General features: G+C 51.4%; 1 protein-coding gene across 1 annotated transcript in view; it reads left to right on the forward strand.

The window, feature by feature from the left end:
• The first annotated feature begins 5,619 nt into the window (after positions 1-5,619).
• Positions 5,620-22,479, forward strand: part of RAPGEF1 (Rap guanine nucleotide exchange factor 1) — an 84,260-nt gene continuing 67,400 nt past the window's right edge. Inside the window, exon 1 of the mRNA XM_054393261.1 lies at positions 5,620-5,758. Coding sequence (XP_054249236.1) covers positions 5,620-5,758 — 139 coding nt within the window. The remainder of the gene's footprint in view (positions 5,759-22,479) is intronic.

The raw sequence follows: 22,479 nt of genomic DNA on the forward strand, positions 1-22,479 counted from the left end.
TTTCCCCTCTTTACTTCCTGAGCATCACCAGGGCTCTGCCCACCCTTGGGGCTGGTTGTGTTTTGCAGATGGGGAGCCCTGAAACCATGAGCTGCACATCTCAAGCAGGATCTGTTGGTCTTGGGTTCCTGAAGCCAGAGGTGAAGCTGAGGTGAGGGCTGTGTGGCTGCAGAGCTCTGCCTTGTTGGCAGGGACAGGGAGGAATTTGGGCTGAGATTTCCTGTGTTTGGTTTTGGCACCCCATCCTTTTCAGATTTGTCTAAGGAACAAAAAGAAAACCAAACCCAAACAACTGAAAGTCTGTGGCCAAGCAAGGAAGGGACCAAGGGGTTCCAGAGTTGGGATTTCCCCCCTGCAGGTGGGGATGAGCTCCACCACTGCCCACTTGGCTGGCTCCTGGTCCTCCCTGTCTGTGCCGATGCTCAGAGGGCAGCGGTGTGCCCCTGCTGAGCACCGTCAGGATGCTTCCTGGGGGTGGCGGTGCCGGGGTTCGTCTCTCCGAGCACAGGAGGCTCAGGCTGGCGGGGGGGTGTCAGTGCCCCCCCCCACCCCCAGCCCCATGTGCCGTCATTTGCTGCCCTCTAGAGTCAGCACCCAAACCTCCCTGGTTTGAAAGCAAAAGGCTGGTGGGAAGCAAGTCCTGACACCCACGAGTGTCAGTGGCTGAATCAGAGAAAATCCCCCCCCGGAGCTGGGCAGGGTGTGGGAGCAGGGTGAGACCCCCACGGGGCACCAGCCCCCGCGGCCAGAAACCACAGCAAGAGTTGGGTGTTAGTGGGGGAGAACCACATCCCTGCTCCACCCTCCGAGACCCTCAGCTTTCCCAGTAACAGCTTGTCTCTCACTCCAGCAGCTGGCACCACCAGGCTGATGCCCCAAACCCCCCTGCAAAACACTGAGGCTGCTTCAAGGGGATGAAAGTGGAGATGGACCCAACACCAAGGTCTCCCATTTGTGCTTTTTTGCTCATACGAAGTTTGATGCAGTCCACACAGAGCACAGATTTGGTTGTCTTGGAAGGGACCTTAAAGGTCATCCAGTTCCAAGCCCCTTGCCATGGACAGGGACACCTTCTACTAGACCAGGGTGCTCAAAGCCTCATCCAACCTGGTCTTGAACACCCCCAGGGAGGGGTATCCACAACTTCTCTGGGCAACCTGTCCCAGTGCCTCATCACCCTCACAGTACAGAATTTCTTCCTGATGCCTCATCTGAATCTCCTCTCTTTCAGTTTAAAACCATCAGCCCTGGCTTATCCCTACACCCCCTGATAAAGTCTCTCCTCATCTTTTCTGCATACCCCTTTAAGCACTGAAATGCCATTACAAGGTGTTCCAGGAACCTCCTCTTCCCCAGCCTGAACAATCCCAACTCTCTCAGCCTGTCCTCACAGGAGAGGTGCTCCAGCTCCCTGTTCATCTTCACAGTCTCCTCTGGAGATACTCAAACAGGTCCATGTCAGCACATATATATTTTTCCAGGGGACTGATGCAGACACTATCCTCATTTACTTCAGCTCCCAGCTCTGTCCCCTTCTGCATCCTCCCTCTGAGTCTCTCACTCAGAGCCTGTCCCCTGCAATCATGTTATTTTCTCCTTCCCTGAACAATTCCTCTCCGTCCCCATGTGCTGGTATCTCACCATTATTTTTTCCCAGCAGAGCAGTGCTCAGAGGAGTTGCAGCCATAACCGGGAGGTGAGAATCTTGCCCTTCTGCTTTAGTTGCTTCCACTTTTATTTGTTTTTTTTTTTTTTTTCCCCTCCATGTTTTTCCATTTGCAATGGTTCCCACGCTGAGGGCTGAGCCTGTGTGGTGGCAAGGGTGCATTGGGTCACTGTGGTGTGTCTGTCACTTGGGGATCCTTGTGCACAGGGAATGAGGTCAAGGGAGCTGTTTGTGTCTTAACCAAATCCCAGCCACGCTGACCAGCAGCAAATGCTGGCCCAGAAGCCATCATGCAAGGGAAGACCTCCTCATTCTCTACAGCTTCCTGAAGAAGGTGAAGCCAGGTGGAGGTTGCTCTATTCTCTGAAGTAGAAAGCAATAGGATGAGAGGAAATGGCCTCAGGCTGCACCAGAGGAGGTTTAGGTTGGGCATGAGGATCAATTTCTTCCCCAAAAGGGTTGTCAAGCCCTGGCACAGGCTGCCCAGGGCAATGGTGGAGTCCCCATCCCTGGAGGGGTTTCACAGCTGTGGAGATGTGGTGCTGAGAGACATGGTTCAGTGGTGGACTTGTCAGTGCTGGGTCAATGGTTGGGTTTGATGATCTGAAGATCTCTTTCAACTTAAATGATGTTGTGATCCTGCCCTAGGAAGGCAGTTGGCTAAACTGCATTTCCCTGCATAATCCCAGCTCCTCCCTGCGACTGGAACCCACCTGGGCAGCTGCCCGTGGGGCTGAAGGGCTGCTAGCTCCTGGCATCTCTGCAGGGACAGACGTTGCAGCACCCCAGCCCCAGATGCCAAAGTAGAGCAGGAGAGCAGAGGCTGGGCTGAGAGAAGCAGAGGGCCAGGGCACTAGAGGGCAGGAGAACTCTGTTGTGCTGGCACATCCTGGGAACTCCTGGCATTTCTTGCACAACTTCGCTGGTCCCTGGGGTCAGTGGCAAAGTTCAGTGACTCACTGCAGGAAATGACCCTGTGGAGATGCAGTTTCTGTCTGCTGGACCCCTCTGGCTGCTGCCAGCCCAGTGGACAAGGCTGGAGTAGGCTCAGTCTGATGGGTTTGCACCCAAAGACGGACTGCTGAGAGCTGCTGGCAGGCTCCTGCCAGGGAGTTTCTCCTAGAGAAGAAACACTGGAGAAGGAGGCTTCAGTTGTTGCCCCTTTCTTGTGTGCCCCTAGTTGCAAGGCCAACCTTAGCACTGCACTCTCATCTGATGGCACAGCATCTATCCACCAGGATACGACCTCCCTCCTCTTCTCCCTGAGGCAGTGTCACCACCTGAGAAATTTGCTTTTTTCAGGGTGTTTCAGAACTGCTCCTCTTGAGGTACCCAGCTTCCAGCATCCCTTTTCCTTCCTCTCCAGCTTGCAGCAAGAGCCTTCCCTGCAGGCTGCTCTGTGACAGCAGGAAAAGTCACATTTCTTTTCACAATTCCCTCACCCTCTTGGACCCATCTCTGGCCTGGATCAGGAATAGTGTGGCCAGCAAGAGTAGGGCAGTGATCATGCCCCTGTGGTCTGCACTGGTGAGGCCACAACACAAATACTGGGTTCAGTTTTGGGCCCCTCACTCCAAGAAGGACATTGAGGGGCTGGAGCAGGTCCAGAGAAGGGCAAGGAAGCTGGGGAAGGGTCTGGAGAATAGGCTGGTGAGGAGCAGCTGAGGGAGCTGGGGGTGTTTATCTGAAGGAGACTGAGGGGAGACCTCTCACTGCAGCCTCCTTTCATAGAGCTGTAGGTGGGATTGGTCTCTTCTCCCTAGTATCAGGTGCTGGGAAGTCAGGTTGGAGATTAGGAGCAGTTTCTTTGCTGTAAGAGTGGTCAGGGATTGGAACAGGCTGCCCAGGGAGGTGATGGAGTCCCCATCCCTGGAGGTGTTCAAGAAATTTGGGGCCATGGTTTAGTGGCCGCGGTGGTGCTGGGTTGAATGCTGGACTGGATGATCTCAGAGTTCTCTTCCAACTGAAACAATTCTATGACTCTGTGATAACAACACATCCACACTCACACATTCAGCTCTTGGGTGTTTTTTTCCCCAGCTGACTCGATGGGATTTTGGGAAGCATCAGGTTTCCCCAGCATTGTGCTTTACATTTTAATGCAGAAAGCAGGAGAGGAACTCCAGCATCCCCCGGAGGCAACACATCCTGGGCAGAACAGGGCTTTTTATAACAGAGACTATGAAAAGACCTTCCAATTTAGGAGCTGTTCTGTTCATATCTCACATTATTGCACACAGGCTTCTTCCTCACCCGAGCCTGGAAACGCAGGGTGTAAGAATAGCAGCTTCTTACTTCACCCCTCTGCTTCCTGTGTGTACTCACAGCCAGGGCTGCTTACACCAGCATCAGCCACTACAGCTCCTGGTTACTATCACCAATAGGAGTGATAGTGGTTACACGACTGCCACTTTTACTCCAGGGTGAGTGAAAGAAGAATATGTTCCCAAATATTTTTTTCCTTTGGGTTTATTAAGCAAATGCACCCAGGAACTCTCCACACACACACACGCAAATAGAGATAATGAGAGAAACAATCACACTTCCTCTCTTAGAGATGTCCTCATCAGACTTGATGTGGCCCTGGGCAGCCTGATCTTAGTGGAGGTGTCCCTGCTGACTGCAGGGGGGTTGGACAAGATGACCTTTGAGGCTCCCTTCCAACCTAATGCGGTCTGTGACTCCTATAGCTTGTGACCAGCCCCAGGTGTGTGAGGGGCTGAAAGCAGCTGTGTGTGATTCTTACCAATCAGCAGCTTCCTGAATGATCATTTGATAGCTCACATGATCATTTAGGTTGGAAACAACCTTTAAGATCATCCAGTCCAACCATCCTTTAACTCCACCAAGGCTATGCTAAACCATGGCCCTCAGCACCACATCTCTGCAGCTTTTAAATACCTCTACAGATGGGGATTTAACCACCTTCCTGGGCAGCCTGTTCCAGTGTCTGAGAGCCCTTTCAGTCGAGATTTTTCATCTAATGTCCAGCCTACACCTACCCTGGGACAAGTTGAAGCCATTTCCTATTGTTCCTTGGAGAAGTGACCAACCCCCATGTGGCTCCAACCTCCTTTCAGGGAGTTGTAAACAGCCTCTGAGGGCTCTCCAGGTTTCAGAGGCTTACTGGCACCATAGCACAGGGCACTGGCTGCAAGTCAAGGTGCTGCCGTGATTAAGTTGCCCTAATTAAGTTGTAGAAATGAGTCAACCTTCAGATAGGCTCAATATCCATTTATTGGTGCCTGGGGCCATCCCCACCGAACACGAGGAATGGTTTCTTCTCCAAAAGGGCTGTCCAGCCCTGGACCAGGAGGTATTTAAAAGCCGTGCAGATGCAGCGCTGAGGGACACGGCTCGGTGGTGCCCCGACGGCGCGGCGGTACCGGTTGGACTCGATCATCTCAAAGGTCTCTTTCGACCAAAGCCATTCTGACTGCAAGAGTCCCGGGGCTGGCCGGGAGCCGTCTGCTTCCTTTGAGGGTTCCCCCATCCCCTCCGCGGAGCCCCGGGCAGCGCAGCCGTGCCCGCAGCGGCGCTCCCCGCCCGGTGCCTGCCGAGCCGCTGTGCTGGGCGGGGCTCTGCCCGGCCGCCGGCACCGCCCCTGCCGTTGAGCCCTGGCGGTGATTGCGCGGCGCGGCCGGCAGGGGGTGCTGCGGGCCGGAGCGGCGCGCGTGCGGCGGGAGCCCCCGGGCCGCCTCTTCCCCCTGGCGGCCCGGCGGAGCGGGCGGGGGGCGGGCGCTGCCTGCGCCGCCGCCACCGCCGCCACCACCGGAGCTCTGCAGGCCGCCGCGGCAGCAGCGCCTCTCCCGGATCGCGGCCGGTCGGCCCTCAGCAGGCAGGAGAGACGGAGGGAAGGGGAAGGCAGCGGCGGCGGCTGCCAGCCCCGCGCCGCGGCCGCTCTTACCGGCTACCTGCGCGGCCGGGCCTGAGCGCCGAGCCCCGGCTCCGACATGTCCGGCAAGATCGAGAAAGCAGGTAAGCGACTCCGGCACGGCGGGAGGCCCCGGCGACGGCGGAGGGGAGCCGGCCGCGGTGGGCGCACTCACCGCCTTCCGCTCAGCGCCTCCCCCCCGCCGCGGCCCGCCGGAGGTGTCGGCCGCGGGCCTGGCGCGGCCCGGTGGAGCTGGGGGAGGTGGGCAGGGCCCCCTCAGTGTGCCCGGCGGGTTTCGGCGGTCGGCGCCGGTGGAAGGGTCCAGTCACGGCGGCGGCGGGGCCCGGGTGGGGGCCGGGGCTGGGCCGGAGTGGCGCGGGGGATGCTCTGCCCGGCGGCCCCGCTGCCGGGGACTGCTCCTGGGCTGCCCGGGCGCCCTTCGGGTCAGGCTTTTTGTCTTCTCCTCTGCTTTTCCCCTTTCTCTCCCCTTTTCCGCCCCATGTTTTGTTTGTTTTCCCGCACCCTGCCATCCTTCCCATGCAGCAGAGCATCAGCAAAGCCTGGGCACTGCAGCGCTTTGGGGCCTACCCACACTGATTAATGGCAACTTCTCCAACTTTCCTCTTCGGGTGGTTGTGCATGGTGAACAAAGATGAGTCCTGGGCAAATGTCAGAGGGAACTTGGTCGTTTTTACCTCTCTCTTGCCAAGCTCTCCCCGTGCCTTGAGTGCTCGCCTAGCGCCGGAGCCGGGGGAGGCTGCTGAGATGCCTTCTGTGCTCAGAAGGAAAGGCTCAAGCTCGGCTCAAATTGTCTCTCTGTGCTTCTGGAGTCGTGGCTGGTTCTCAGTTGTCACTTTAGATGCTTTGAACGCCTCTGTTTTTTTCCCATGTACCGGGAGTAGTATGTTTAAAGATCCAATTAGTGCTTTGCAAATCAAGCACTGAAGTTATTTAGTTTAATTATGTTGCATTTAATTAGCAGGGAGGGGGGGTGGAATCAATGCTGTTTTGGATGTGTTGTTGCGAGGAACAGCTTGGCAGTTTCCAGCTGGGGGAGCAGTTGGAGTCAGGGGGTGTGAGGTGCAGTGGTCAGGCTGCCCAGGACAGCATCCACCCACTCAGGAAAGAGTGAGTGAAAGAGTGAAGCTGGGAGCAGTGCTGTCTAGGTTTGATCATTTCATCCTGGTTTTGTTCTGGATCTGTTCTTCTGTGATCATAGAATCACAGAGTGGTATGGGTTGGAAGGGACCTCCAGAGATCAGTGAGTCCAATTCCCCTGACAAAGCAGGATCACCCAGGGCAGGTCACACAGGAGCACATCCAGGTGGGTTTTGAAAGCCTCCACAGGAGACTCCACAACCTTTCTGGGCAGTCTGCTCCAGCAGACTCACACCAAAGAATTTTCTCCTTGCATTGAGGTGGAACCTGCTGGGTTCCAGCTTGTACCTGCTGTTCCTTGTCCTTTTAGTGGGTACCATCAGAAAGAGCCTGCCCCCTTCATCTTGACACCCACCCCTCAGATATTTATAGGCATCAATAACATCCCCTCTCAGCTTTCTCAAGACAAAACAGCTTCAGGTCTCTTAGCTTCTCCTCACATCAGAGATGTTCAAGTCCTCCTCTCATCCTTGTAGCCTCTGTTGGACTCTCTCCAGCAGATCTCTGTCTCTCTTAAATTGGGCAGCAGCCCAAAACTGGATGCAGTATTCCAGGTGTGGACTCACTAGGATCATTTGATGCTCGTTTTGTTCTGTATCTGAATGTGTTCTCCTGTGCTGTGGGTTCTGGAGCAGCCTTGGGGAGAAGCAGGCTGGCAGTGAGTGCAGGCATAGTTCCAGCTCCTAGCGCTGAGTCTAACAAGTGTGCTTCCCATCAGGGCACAAATGTGAGGCCAGAAATATCCCAGGGTCATCCCATGTGTGATCCCTCACACAGCCCTGCAGCACAGTGCTTTGCTTTGGGCTCCTGGCTTTGTCTTCTCAGTGCTTTACTTGAACATCACTGCAACTGTTTGTCCAGGAGGTGCGTAGTGAGGAAGGGAGGTGTTGGCAGCACACAGGGACCTGGGGCCAGCCACTTCAGGACACTGAGGAGCTGGAGCATGTCCAGAGAAGGGCAATGAAGCTGGGGAAGAGTCTGGAGAACAGGACTGGTGAGGAGCAGCTGAGGGAGCTCGGGGTGCTTAGTCTGGAGAAGAGGAAGCTGAGGAGAGACCTCATTGCTGTCTGCAACTCCCTGAAAGAAAGAAGGCTGGAGTGAGGTGGGGGTCAGTCTGTTTGATCAAGCAGCGAGTGATAGAATAAATGTCCTCAAGTTGCACAAGGGGAAGTTTAGGTTGGATACTAGGAAGAATTTCTTCACTGAAATGGTTCTCAGGCACTGGAACAGGCTGGTAGTGGAGTCCCCATCCCTGGAGACATTGAAGAGTCTTGTAGGTGTGGTGATGAGGGACATGGTTTAGTCAAGGACTTGTCAGTGTTAGAGTAATGATTGAAGTCAGTGATCTTGAAGGTCTTTTCTAATCTAGGCAAATCTGTGATGCTGTGTTTGTGCTAGAGGTGGGTTTGGGTTGGCATTTTGATAGGTGGGTTGGGATTTTTGGGAGTTGGGTTTGGATTGGCATTTTGGCAGGTGGGTTGGGATTTTGGGAGTTGGGTTTGGATTGGCATTTTGGCAGGTGGATTGGGATTTTGGGAGTTGGGTTTGGATTGGCATTTTGGGAGGTGGGTTTGGGTTGGCATTTTGGCAGGTGGGTTTAGGTTGGCATTTTGGGAGGTGGGTTTGGGTTGGCATTTTGGCAGGTGCTGCTAGCTGTGCAGACAGCAGTGACAGACACATAAATAAGTGATCATGGTTTGTTTATTCATGTGCAGTAAATAACCCTGTGAGAGTAGTAAATACAATTGCAGAGCAGCACAGCAGCCTGAGGAGCTGAGAGGCAGGAAGATGACTCTAGACACACACAAACACAGCATGGCTCTGTAAACAGGAGAACAGAAAGGCCAAAAATACCACACAACCCCCCCCTGCACTGCACACACTGAAGAACTGCAGACTGCATGCAGGAGCCAGCCCCAGGTCAGTGCTGTGAAGGTGCAGAGGGTGAAGCCTTGGTGCAGAGGTGTTCTTTCTGCTGGATGTGTTTCATGGTGGTGCTTTGCAAAGTGAGAGGAGCTGTGGGGCTGGGGAGCTGCCCTCTTTCAGCTGCTTGAGCTTTCATTTCTTTCAGGGGGCTGGACTTGGATGATCTCTGCAGGTCCCTTCCATCCCCTAACGTTCTGTGATTCTCTGAGGAGCAGATGTGGCACTTTGGGACATAGTCTGGTGGTCATGGACATGTTGAGTAGAAGGTTGGACTCGATGATCTTAGAGGTCTTTTCCAGGTGCTAGTCTCTATTCAGGGGCAATGGATACAAGCTGGAACCCAGGAAGTTCCTCCTCAACATAAGGAAACAATTTTTACTATGAGGGTGCTGGAGCCCTGGAGCAGGCTGCCCAGAGAGGTTGTGGAGTCTCCTTCTCTGGAGACTTTCAAGCCCCATCTGGGTGCATTCCTGTGTGACCTGCCCTGGGTGATCCTGCTCTGGCAGGGGGTTGGACTCCATCCCCAGAGGTCCCTTCCAGCCCCTACCATTCTGTGATTCTGTGACTCTATGAAGGGTGCTTAAAAACAAAAAATCAAACTCCAGTCCAAATGTAAACTGGAGGGGAAGAGACAGGGCAGGGGAGTGGAGGAGGGCTGGAAGCCTTGAGTGCTGTTCTTGAGTGTTTGAACTCCTGCTTGACACAAGCAGCTTGGTTAATGGCGTCACCAAATAAACACCACAGTAATTCTGGGATAATATTTGTCAAAATGTATACAGTGGCAGAACAAAGGAGAGAGAGTCATGAAGCAAATGCTGCCAGGTCTAAGGTCTGCCTGCTTGTGTACATTTGAATTTGTTTTCTTCTTCTGGGAACAGAAATAGATGCAAACTCCATTATGTTGTAAATCAAAGAGAGGCTGTGGCTTGATAACAAACCATCCTGGCAAGCTTTGGAATGGGCTTGGGCTTTGCTTTGGCTCTCCTGTCATAGAGTGATAGAAACCTACAATGGTTTGGGTTGGAAGGGACCTGAAAGATCACCCAGTTCCAACCCCCCCTACCATGGGTAGGGACACCTCTCCCTAGACCAGGTTGTTCAAGGCCTCATCCAAGCTGGCTTTGTGCACTTCCAAGCTTGGAGTCTGGTTCTTCTAGTCAGGCTGCTAGGGAAGAAAGTGTTACCTTGTAGGGTTAGGTCCCTGGAGATCTTCCATACATCTGCTCCCTCGGTCTGTAAATGAAACACCTTGTTGGCACTTAATAAAAAGCAATAATGAATGATTAGAGATAACAGCTTCCATCCTGTCCACCAAGGAGGAGCCGACAAGGCTCCCTCTGGAGCCTCTCAGTGCTGCTCTTTAATCAACAGAAGGGTCACTGTAGAGCAATTCAAAGCAGGGCTTTGGAGAGCAGAGGAACCATCTGGTAGTGGAGAATAAGGCGGTGTGGTTTTGTTCACTGCTTTGTCTGGCTGCAGCCACAGACTTCCAAATACTTTTTCAAAGCAGAGCCCTCAGTGACTGGAAGAGAAGGAACAGCCCCCAGCACTGGGCTGGCTTTCCTCTAAACTGTGACTTTTCATCTGCACTATCAGGAAATCTTTGTGCTTGCCCTTGTTAGTTGGATAGTTTGGAGCTAAAAGCCAAACTAGGGATGCCAAGAAGGAGTAGAGAAGGTCAGAGCTTCTGCCTGGCTTTCCTGTTGCCATGGCAATCCATGAATTCCTGTATTTACCTGATGGATTTATGTGCTCCAGGGAGCTGGACTCTTCCGTACCAATTCAGGGAGAATCAGGCAGCAGCTGGATGCTCTCAGGTCTAACCCAAGAGCTCATCCATGAAGCAGGTCTGTCCGGAACACCCTTTATTAAAACCAAAGAACATGTGGGTGCCATAATGTGAGGGTTTCTTCTACCTGATGTTTTCAATCCTCATCCTGTCGTTTCTTGTAGGGTTTCCATATCCCATGGAAACTGCTGAGGCTTGGTTGAGGTTGTGCAGTCTGGTCTGCTCAGACCTCAACTGGATGTGTTTATTCCCAGCAGACTGGAAATGCTTTTGTCTTCACCTTTTACTCATAAAAGTAGTTCTCAATGGTCTCTGAAGGTCCCATCCTATGATTCTATGCTAAGTGTTTGCCTGATAAGCAACTTTACCTCTGAAGTCTCATCCTTTAGTATTGGTGGTGTAAACATCTCAGGGTAATCCCAGGAGGACTTCCACTCATAAAAGGCAAGTGGCAAAATAGGAACAACTCAGGAGGCCAGAGAATCCTCATCTTTATGGGAGCTCCATGCCAAACACAGCTCTGAGCCTGCAGTGCTCAGAAATGTAGCCTGTGGGATAACTGCTGCAAGACCGAGATGGTTGTAGCAGTTGTAAGAAGAAAGTGGATGAGGAATGGAGGAAAAAAGGACAGCTGAAGCCTGCTGGAATGTAAAGCAGCTGGGTCGTGCCTTAGCCCCTGAAAAAACACAAACTGGAAACAATTGCTAAATTTATTTCCAGTGCATGCAGTCAATTTTCTTGACCCACAGGGGCTAAATATATCTCTTGGTGGGGGTCTCTCTGTGGTGGGAACTCTTCCTGGCTCTTCACAGCAGAGAGATGAGTGGAAGTTCACTGTCAGTGAAGATGGTATGGTCCTCACCTAGGTCTGTTGCTTCACTTGCAGTGAGCATTTCTTACCTGTGAGGGACCTGCAGGCTGTCAGCATGGCTTTGCTTCTTGCAGTGCATTGCAGGAGTGGAAGGAACCTGAGTGTCCCACTCTGGGGAAGGGACTCAATATGTAACTATTTTATTCAGGTTTCCTTGGGGGTTTGTTCATCTTTTTGAAAGCTTTGAGTTGCAGTTGATACCTCAGGTGAAATTCTGTTGGCTTTCTCTGTGAACAAGGAATGGAAACCATTCCCCCTTGTCCTGTCTCTAGATACCCTCATGAAAAGTCCCTCTGCAGCCTTCTTGTAGGATCCCTTCAGGTACTGGAAGGCAGCTCCAACGTTCCCCTGGAGTCTTCTCCATGCTGAACACCCCCAGCTCCCTCAGCCTATCCTCGTAGCAGAGGTGCTCCAATCCTTGGATCATCTTTGTGGCCTCTGGACTCACTCCAACAGCTCTGTTGCTTCTTTATCCTGGGGACACCAGAACTGGAGGCAGTATTCAAGCTTTAGTAGAGATTAGAGGAAAAGGGAGAGCTGGCTGCAGGAAAACCAGATTTATTCACCTTTGCAGCCCCAGAGCTCCAAGGTGTGTAAAAAGGTGGCCAGAGAAGGATAAAGGGACATCAGAAGTGGAGATGTTGATGGAATGAGTAGAAAAGGAGCGAGAGAATGCTCAGCCCCCAGAGGTTAGAAGAGGAGGGAGTGGAGAGCTAAGCTGCATGCAAGTAGAGCAGATAGGAGAAGACTAGAGAGAGAAGAGCGGGGAAAGTGGGCAGGGAGGAGGCTGCCAGCGGATTGCACAGGAGCCTGTTCCAAGGCAAAGAGACAGGAGATGAATTTCAGCAGTCTGGAAGAGCTGCAGGGATCCTGCAGGCTGGGACATACTGCCAAAGGAATGTTCTGCACTGCTGCTCTTCAGGTTACTGCAGGAGCACAGCTGCAGGACCTGACCCACAGCATCCCTCTGTGAAGCACATTTCTGAGCTCTTCCTGTGCTGTGACATTGGTACTGACACAGCAAACAATCCCATCTGGGTGAGAGACAAAGGATGTCCCCAGGTCTTCCGTGGGGAAGGTTGGTGGAGGAGGTTGTTGGTCTGCTTTTTGTTTGTGTTGTGTGTTGCAGTTAAAGCTCTGCAGCTTTCAAACAGTGCCTGATTGCTGTGCTGCCTGCTGCCATGGCTTACCCCTTCTGCAGTCTGCCAGGTGAGGGGTGCATGTTGAGGGCAAGGCAGAGGTGAGCAGGAACAGGCAGAAGAAAAAGATCATAGAATTGTTTCAGTTTGGAAAGACCCCTCCGGTCGCCGAGTCCAGCCATCAGCCCAAGGCCACTGTGGCCACCAAACCAAATCACTGAGCATTTTTGATAGCTCTGCAACACCATCACTGCTAGATGGATGGAGATGGGGTCAGAGAATCACCTGGTTGGAAAAGACTCCAAGATCAAGGCCAACCCCAACCCAACGCCCCACACACACAAGGGCCAGGCCATGTCCTCAGGGTTGGCTGAGCATGAGTGGCACCCAAAGAAATTTCTTAATGATGGGGCTGCAAGCAAATCCTTCTTTTGGTTTATCTGCTTTTACCTGGGTGCTGGTCATTGCTGCTTTGTGTCAGGGCATGTTGTGGCTCAAGTTAATGTCTTGATGTGGCTGTCAGTGCCTCTGAGGAAATTCTGATTCCTTATTCTGCTGAGGGAGAAAGGTTACAGCCTGCCTGCACTCTCCTGCTCTCAGCCTTTCTCTCTGAAGGCTTCATCTGGGGGATGCCCTTTGTTGCCTACTTAACACATCCATTGAACCAGTCCCATTTATATTCTGAACAAGAGCTTTAATTTCATCCCTCCCATGTAGAAAAATCTTGGGGTCTGAAAGAAAATAGATGGGAATTTCCTTTTTTTTTTTTTCCCTAGGCTCTTGCAAAGAAAGGGGTGGGGGGGAAATCAATAGAGGTTAAAATCAAAGACTAGTTGGTAAAGTTGGAGTAACAGCTGCTGCAGCTTGGTTGGTTGGTTAAACTTTGATTGGAGTGAATGTGTTAGTTCAGATCTGTTAAAGTGTGTGTTGTAGGTAGTCTTTACTAATTCATAATACTACTAATTAAAAGGAGTGTGTTCACAGTGCATTCTTTTGTCCCCTACCCTTGGATGCTTTGTTTTGTGCTCCTCAGGCTGCCAGCCTGCCCTGTCCTGGCTGCCCAAGAGGTGGTAAAATAGCCTCAGGAATTCATTCCATATTTAGAAAGTTTCCTTTACGACCCAAAGATGATGTAACAAAGGGCACCCAGGGAAATCAATGTGTTAGTTCTGCTTGGAGAGTGCATTCCAAACAATTCCAGACAGCAGTGCTCACTGAATCCATCCAACAGCGGCCTTCAGCTAGCAGGACAATGATGTTGAGCTACAGCTTTCCTTGGGTGATAGCATCTTTTCTTTTCTGCTCTGCATGAGCAGAAGTTTGTCAGGTTGAGGAACGGGAGGTAAAGTGTGGATAGTTCCCTGCCTCTGTTTGCTTAGCAGCACAACCAGCAGGACAAGGGAGGGGATTCTGCACCTCTGCTCTCCTCTCATGAGAGCACCTGGAGCACTGCATCCAGTTCTGATACTCCCAGCATGAGAAGGACGTGGAGCAGGTCCAGAGGAGGCCACAAAGATGATCAGAGGGCTGGAGAACTTGCCCTGTGGGGACAGGATGACAGAGGTGGGGCTGTTCAGCCTGGAGAAGAGAAGGCTCCAGGGAGACCTTAGAGCAGCCTTCCAATACCTGAAGGGGCTACAGGAGAGCTGGGGAAGGACTTTTGGCAAGTGCTTGGAGTGATAGGATCAGGGGCAATGGATAGAAGCTGGAAGAAGGGAGACTGAGACTGGGGATCAGGAAGAAATTCCTTACGGTGGGGATGGTGAGACACTGGAACAGGTTGCCCAAGGAGGTTGTGGATGTCTCCTCCCTGGAGATGTTCAAGGCCAGGCTGGATGAGGCTTGGAGCAACCTGGGCTGGTGGGAGGTGTCCCTGTCCATGGCAGGGGGTTGGAACTGGATGAGCTTTAAGGTCCCTTCCAACCCAAACCATCCTCTGAATCCATGAGCCTCACATCTCACTGCTGGCAGCAGTGTGTGCTGCAGCTTTCACACCAGAGGGATTAAACAGCCCTGTTTGGGTACATTTTTTTTCCATCTTATTTTTTTCAAGAGTATGGTTTTTGCTTTTCTGGTTAGAGAAGCTTTCAGCTGAATTCTAGTCAAGAATAATAAGTTTGAGGAACTAGGGCAGTCTGCCTGCAGGGTTAGGTAGAGCTCCTCTATGACTTCACAGGGTCTTGGAGAAGGTGCAGAGCAGTGGTGTGTGCAGGGGCTGGGCTGTCTGTATAAATATCCTTGCAAAGGTCACATGAAGTCATCTGTGAAGCCTGATGCCAGATTTCTGATGGACAGGGGTTGCAGGGCTTGGTGTTTACTGCTTGGAATTGCATCTTCAATGTCCATACAACCCGCAGAGAGAGAGTTTGGTTGTCCCTGCTGTCTGTGTGTATTTCCAGGTAGTCTTTAAACACAGATGGGTTTGCTCCTGGCTGTCTGAACTGAGAGCTCTGTATAAATCCTTTCAATGTGCATTGGCAGCTCTGACTCTTTGGTTTGATCCTGAATTACAGCCTTGTTCATTAGCCCTCCAATCTGAGGGATGCATTTCACTTCTAGGGCTCCCTGGAGGTATCAGCCCTACCACAAGTGATACACAGGAGAGCTTCTCTGAGCTTCATTCTGGCTGGCAGCCTGGTGAGCACCAAGTTCCAGCTTTTGGTGTAGCCTCCCTCATGGCCTGGGGTTGTTGTGGCCTTTTACTCTGTGTATAAGGAAAAAATTCTTCCCTGGCAGCTGACCACAAGTGTCTGTGCTCAGGGTTACCTCCAAGTGGGCATTTTACACCTTTTGTCCTTGCTAAAGTTAAGATGCTGGAGAAGGGATAAAGAAGGAAATCCCTGAGGGATATCCCCCCTGGGCTCTCTGTGAGGCTCAGGAAGGACCTTTCCTCTTGCCCATCTTGGGGTCTTGCTTCACTGCCACACCTCGAGTGCTGGGTTCAGTTTTGGGCTACTCACTCCAAGAAGGACATCGAGGAGCTGGAGCAGGCCCAGAGCAGGGCAGCAAAGGGTCTGGAGAACAGGGCTGGGGAGGAGCAGCTGAGGGAGCTGGGGGTGTTTGGTGTGGAGGAGGCTGAGGGGAGACCACCTCACTCTCCAGCTCCCTGAAAGGAGGTTGGATTGAGGTGGGGGTCGGTCTCTTCTCCCAAGGAACAAGTGTTAGGACAAGAGGAAATGGTCTCAAGTTGCTCCAGGGGAAGGTTAGGTTGGATAGTAGAAGAAAATTCTTCCCTGGAAGAGTTTTCAATGACTGGCATAGGCTGCCCAGGGAGGTGGTTGCATCCCCATCCCTGTAGGTGTTTAAAGAAGCAGAGGTGTGGTGCTTGAGGGACATGGTTTAGCCCCAGCCTTGGTAGGGTTGGAGAATGGTTGGACTGGATGAGCTTAAAGGGCTTTTCCTACCACAAGGATTCTCTGACTCTTTCTGGCAGCTGAGTTTATCTGTAAATCATAGAATCAGCTGATAGCCAGGAAAAATAACTCTGGTTTGTGTTGATGCTCCACGTTGTGATCTTAACCTTTGGGAGGATAACAAAGCACAAAACCTGACTCTTCCTGCAAGCCTCTGCCCTTGAAGGAGCCATTTAGTTAAATTCCTTAATATTTTTGCAGCTGTGGTTGTGGTTTATTAACTGCTGGTGCCTTGAAGAAGAGCCCTGTGTCTGCAGCAGTTTTCATTACTCATCTGTCAATACTTGCAGAGTGAAACAAATGGGTCTGGCTAGGGAGGTTTCAGCTCTCATGTGTGAATGGTTTCTTTTGCTCTATCCCTGCTATTTTACCCAAGGAGAGGGTAGGGACTTGGTTGTGACATGGTTCTATGGGAGAGGAAGGTCTGACCTGCTTTGTCTGTCAGGATTATTTTAAGCTATGATGTTTAGATGTTATTAAATGCACCAGAGGGAATGAAAAGCATCTCTCTCTCCCAAAATACCCTCACATGTACAGCTGGAAAATGCCCTTTATCCTCAACCATGCCAGCTGAAGAATCTCCAGAATGTCTCTTTTGCAATGGGTGAAAGAGGATTTTTGGCCAGTTCAACAATTTGCTTCTCAGAAGAAACTCAGCTGAGTTCTGTTTGATTTGGGGGTTGGGTTTTTTACATACTCCTCAAAAGTGAAAATCAGATAAACCAAAATGATCGCATTGCTGTGTCTGCTGCTGCCAACTGCAAGGTTTGCAGTAATGGCTTTGGCTTCTGGGTGAAATGCAGGAGGCCAATACCTCTGCCTGGCCTTTGGAGGGGTTGGCATGAATCACAGAATGGTAGGGGTTGGAAGGGACCTCTGGAGATCATCCTGCAGGGGTGGTTGGACAGGATCACCCAGGGCAGGGCACACAGGAACACATCCAGGTGAGTCCTGAAAGGCTCCACAGAAGGAGACTCCACAACCTCTCTGGGCAGCCTGCTCCAGGGCTCTCACAGGGCCAAAGTTTTCCCTCCTGTTCCTGTGGCCCTCCTCTGCTCCAGCTTGCCCCCAGTGCCCCTTGTCCTGTCCTTGGACATCCCTGAGCAGAGCCTGGCTCCAGCCCTGCACATCACCAGCAATGAGGGCAGCCCTCAGGCTCCTCTGCTCCAAGCTCCCTCAGGCTGTCCTCACAGGGAGATGTTCCACTGCCTGCAGCAGCTTTGTGGCTCTCTGCTGGACTTTCTCAAGCAGTTCCCTGAAGTCCTTGAACTCAGGGGCCCAGAACTGGACATAGGATGTGGCCTCACCAGGACTCATCTTCTTGTGAAGCTCCTGCAGAACAGGGATACCTGTTGTGGGAGATGGAGATGTCCCTAAATTCAATGCTATGGGTGCGGGAATGGAAGGAACCAGTTTCACAGCAGATGAGCAGTAGCTAGATCTGAAATGCTTTGCTGGAACAGGGCAGGGCTGCAGCAAAAGGATGAGCTATAATAAGTAGGGGAGAGGGACTTGCAGAAGCCAGGGTGTTTACTCACTTGACCACATGCTCCTCTTGAGTTTCACACTTGGCTGTGACAAATATTGAACAGCACAGCCTGAGTGTGCTTTAAGAGCCAAAAAGACAGTGCTGACCTCTTTCTGTGCTTATATATTTGGGGGGGAGGGAATCCTGGAGTCCCTGCCTCCTTTTTTTCATCCTGTGCATTCTAGTTTTGCTTAGTTTTTATCCTACTTCAAAAAATCCTGGAGAGGCAAAGCCACACCATGGTGGTTCCCTGGGCAAGAGGACACCAAGAACTAAGACCCAGCCCAGGAAAGGTGAAGCCTTGCTTTGTGTCTCTCTGCCTTGGCTGTGCAGAGTGTCTGTTGCCTGGTAAATTGGTGCCAGTTTCCTTAGCTCAGACCTGCCTTTTGTCATGGAGTTGCCACCAACACCAGGATTTTCAAGCCCATCCTGTGGGAGACCTCTGTGTTTCCATAATCTCTGGGGAGAAGGAGAGGGACCAAAAGCTTTGCAAGACTGAGCTCTTGACTAGCTGCAAGCGTGAGGACTGAGCTTGGAGATAAAAACTGATTAGTGGATAATTCCCCTGGGAGGAATTATCTCAGCCTTAAAAGATGGATTGCAGATGGTTTGGGATGAGAGAGGTATCAGGTTTAAAATGGCATTCTTGCAGTAACCTGAATCTCCTGACCTTACGTGGCACCGCAGAGCCGGGGGGGAGCAGCAGCAGAGGCCTGGCAGTGCTGCACCTCCAGTGCTTCCTGCCTTGGGCTGACCCCAGAGCCCCCAGTGGAGTATTCATTCACCTGTGGGGTGTGAGGCCTTTTTCACTCCCCTGGGTCCAGGAAAGCCTCCCCAACACAGAGGAGAGCCATTGTGAGCTCCCCACGTGAGAAGGGCTGGCATCTAATACCTCTTTCTAAGCGATTTGCAGATTGCTTGCAGCTCTCTCCCCATCTTTCCCCTTTGCCAAGGTAACAGGACCCCTGTGTTTGCCTGGCTTTGACTGGAGAGCTTGCAAAAACCAAGCCTGAAAGATAAAACCAAGCTGAGGACTGCCTGAGCCAGCTCTGTCCCTACAGAGAGCATTCTGTGTAGCTCTGCAGCTTATCAAATTACTCCAGCCAGAGTCCCTTACAAATGCTTTTGTATTTTATCTGTTGACTCATCCCTCTCAACACTTACTGCAACATTTCAGTGCTGTCTAAGAAAGGCTGTGATTGAAATGAGGCCATTCTTGGGCTGGTTAATCAACAGATGCAATTAATACAATGATGTTTGTCCTGACACCCTGTCTCACTGTGGCAGCATTGTAAGCAGCCTGGCTACAGGAGGAGATCTCTGATTGAGGACTCAGCATCTCTCTGCAGCATAAAGTCAGCATCCAAAGGGTTCCAGACCGCTTCTTAGCTGGCAAAGGGTCTGGTTGGTGCCACAGGAGATGCTCACAGAAGGGTAAATCATAATCATTAGGAGACTTCATTGCTCTCTACAGCTCCACCTGGAAGGAAGTTGGAATGAGATGGGTGTTGGCCTCTTCTTCAAAGTAACTAATGGCAGGACAAGAGGAAGTGGCCTCAGGCTGTGCCAGGAACGGTTTAGGTTGGAGATGAGGAAGAATTTTTTTTCCTGCAGGAGTGGTGAGGCATTGGAACAGCCTGCCCTGGGAGGTGGTGGAGTCCCCATCCCTGGGAGTGTTAAAAAAAGGAACAGATGTAGCACTTCAGGCTGTGGTCAAGTGGCCATGAAGGTGTTGGGCAGAAGGTTGGACTTGGTCTCAGAGGGCTTTTCCAGCCTTAAGGATTCTGTGATTCTATAACCTGCAGCACTTCTAATTTGCTTGTTTTGTAAATGCTGGAGTTCTGTTCTGTCAGAGAGCACCAGAAGCATAAAAGGAAAGCTCAGGCTGGTGCTCTTCTTGTGCAAGTCTGGGAAGGTGGTGAAGGAAATACGATTTGGCCTCAGATCTTTATTCTTTTAGCAGAACAATGTCAGCCCCAGACCAGATTTTAGCCTGGGAACTTGTGTAAAATGTCTTCCTTTCCAGCAATTTCATTCTGAGCTGTGCAGAGGGTGTGACCACTGTTGAAGGGAGTGTCAGTGGCACACAGCCAGTTGGTATCTCCACCCTATCATGAATTGTTTTGAAGAGGGTCTGATTTTCTGTACAGAGATCTATGGATGACTTTCTTTCAGGGCAGGAAGTCCACACTGGCTGCAGCAGTTGCCAGAGCAGCTGTTCAGCATGAGTAAGACCTATGAAAAATCTTGTCAGGGCTTTAATATCAGAAGGAAGCAGCAGGAGCTGGAATGATCAGCAGCAAAGGGTGGTTAAGCTAAGAACTGCTTTCACATTTCCACTTGCTCAGAATTTTATACTGGGGAGGAAAAGGCTCCTGGTTCTTGTGGTGTCCAAGGCTGTAGGATAGTTTACAGAGAGGTATTTAACTTCAGGCTGGTTCAGATCTGTAAGGGCTTGTCTGGACGCTCCCCAGACTCTGGCTCCAGGCTACACATTTCTTTGCTTTATCCTCTGTTGGGTCCATGTGGCAGTTTCCATGAGCAGGCATCTCAGCTGGTCCCCTGGCAGTGTAGCACCAGTGTGACTTAGACTGGGTTGTACCAGGGCTGGTATTAGACAGGGCACAGCCTTGAAATGCTGACAGCTGCCTGGCCTTGGCTGCCTGAACAGGGAGCTGGGACTTATTTCATAGAATGCATTGGGTTGGAAGGGACCTTTAAAGATCAGCTTTAATAGGACAAGCAACAAGAGGTACAAGCTGGAACCAAGGAAGTTCCACTTTAACACAAGGAGAAACTTCTTTAGTGTGAGGGCAGCAGAGCCCTGGAGCAGGCTGCCCAGAGAGATTGTGGAGTCTCCTTCTCTGGAGACTTTCAAGCCCCACTGGGTGATCCTGCTCTGGCAGGGGGTTGGACTGGATGATCTCCAGAGGTCCCTTCCAACCCCATCCATTCTGTGCTTCTATGATGTAGTCCTTGTTATAGTCTGGCTCTGCTTTTGATCATGGAGCTGACTTCTGTCAAGACTGATGGAGAGATTTCCATAGCTGTCAGAAAGCTTGGTTTGTGTTCTGGGATGTTTTGGTGAATTCTGTAGTTGCCATTTTCTGGAAAAAGAAAGGATTCCTTTGGTCCAAACTGCTCTGGGCTGGGCTGGCTGGGAGCAGCTGGGAGGTGCTGGGCCCCAGTGGGCTCTACCTGGGCATGGGTGGCTGTAGCTGAACTGCTGACCTTTGGCTCACAGATATGAGTGAGCAAGAAGTGCTCAGATGTGAACCTGTCTGGGAGCTGAGTGTGCAGAGATAAGCTGCTGAAGGGGAAAACCCTTTCACCTCTGGCTGATGTGTTCTGTGAGCCAACCCAGCATCACTGTTTCCTAGCAAAGCTGCTGAGATGCTTCCAGCCCCATCACTTACTTCCTCCACTCTACATCTGCACTCTGGGTTTGAGTTGCTCTTTGGTGGTGTTCCTTGTTGTCTCTGATACCAGGATGTGATTTCTTCTTTGTCACCTCTCTCTTCCCTTGATTTCTCTCTGGTTTTCACCCACTCATGTTCCTGTCTGAGAGCCTGTGTCACAAGGGTTTGACTCAGCAGGGTTGTCCTGGAGATGTTTAGGGATGTGCCAGCAAATAGATGTCCCAGGAAAGGAACACACATCCACATCCTGCCCAAGCAGCAGAGCTTCTCCTGCTGCTGAGTGTGGTGCTCAGGCCATGGCTGATGAGGGTGGTGGCAGTGGGAAACGGCTCACTGGGAAGGAGAAGATTCCGTTTCCCTTGCTGCAATAATTTCATGAATCAAAAGGGAAAATGTGTCATGCTTGGTGCTCAGCTGGAGCTTTACATTTTTTAGAGCATTGTGCAAGCAAGCATTTGTACTTTTGACCCTCTGATGGGTGGTGGTGGTGGAAAGTGCTGTCTGGAGTGAGGTGACAATAGTGAGGACAACTTCTGCCCTCGCTCCATTTACTGCTGTGATTTAACTTGTTGCTTTGGTCAGCTGGTGTCTGCTTCTCCATAAGCTTCTGTGGGCTTTCCAGTTGATCACTGGAGCTGCATTCTCTGTGGGTGGGTTGTGAGGTCATGGGTTTGAGTCATCCAGGATCCCATTAGGTAGTGAGAGTGGGCAGTGGTGGCATCTCCCCGTTGGTGGGAAGGTGCAGATGATGTGTGCACAGAGCATGCCACCTAGAGGAGCAGAGCAAGCAGCAAAGCTTTAGCCATGGTCTGCTGAACAAATCTGGGTTGCTGTGTGTCAAGACCTTGTCCAAGCACTGTCCTTTGTGGCCCTGCCTGTGGTATATTCACCAAGGTGAGGGTGAGAAGATTTTTGCACAGCAAGCTTGGCATCAGCTCTTCCCAACAAGCATCTCTCAACCATTTACATCAGACTGCTCTGCATGGCTTAGCCTCCTGGTTATGCTGATCCCAATCTCTCACAAAGGCTCAGGAATCTGGAATGAAGTTGCAGATCTCACCTCACATTTCTCTGGGAATGAGGGTGATGAAGCTAGTACCAGGTGTGATGGGATGGGCTCACACTCTCCAAACTCTCTGCTTTTTTTTTTGGCTTGAAGGTTGTAGTTTCTGTTGTGGGAGACCAAGAAATTTCCCAGAAGATTCTCCTCATTTCCAGAGTCTCAAAGTCTTGAGTTGTTAATTAAGCACTTAATTTGATGAGGGTTTTTAGATGTGTTGCTAGTCTACTGGCAGCTTGGGGGGTGATGCTTCCACCTTCAGCCCAGCTTCCCTTGTGTGGGTTCCAGCTCAGGTATATTTTTAGAACTGGCAGAACTGCCAGACAGGCCTCAGAAGATTGCTCCAGATCTGTGCTTCCTGGGGAGGCTAAAGCCAAATCTGGAAGAAGCTTGGGTGTTTTGAGGAAGTTGAAGCAGGGTGATGGCAGTTTGTCATTAACAGATGGGCAGTGGGACATCTTAATAATGTATTTTGCTGCTTCCAGTGGTGTTGAGTTGCCCATTGGCACAGCTGGCAGTAGCAATCAGGCCCTTCAGCCCCTAACCTTCTGTGGTTCTGTGCCCAGCCCTGCTCAGCTAAGGCTCTGTCCTTAGCTCTCACCACTATTGGCCTATAACTCTCTGGCCTCCAGGCTA

The sequence above is a fragment of the Indicator indicator genome, chromosome 28 (assembly GCF_027791375.1).
Source record: "Indicator indicator isolate 239-I01 chromosome 28, UM_Iind_1.1, whole genome shotgun sequence".
Lineage (NCBI taxonomy): Eukaryota > Metazoa > Chordata > Aves > Piciformes > Indicatoridae > Indicator > Indicator indicator.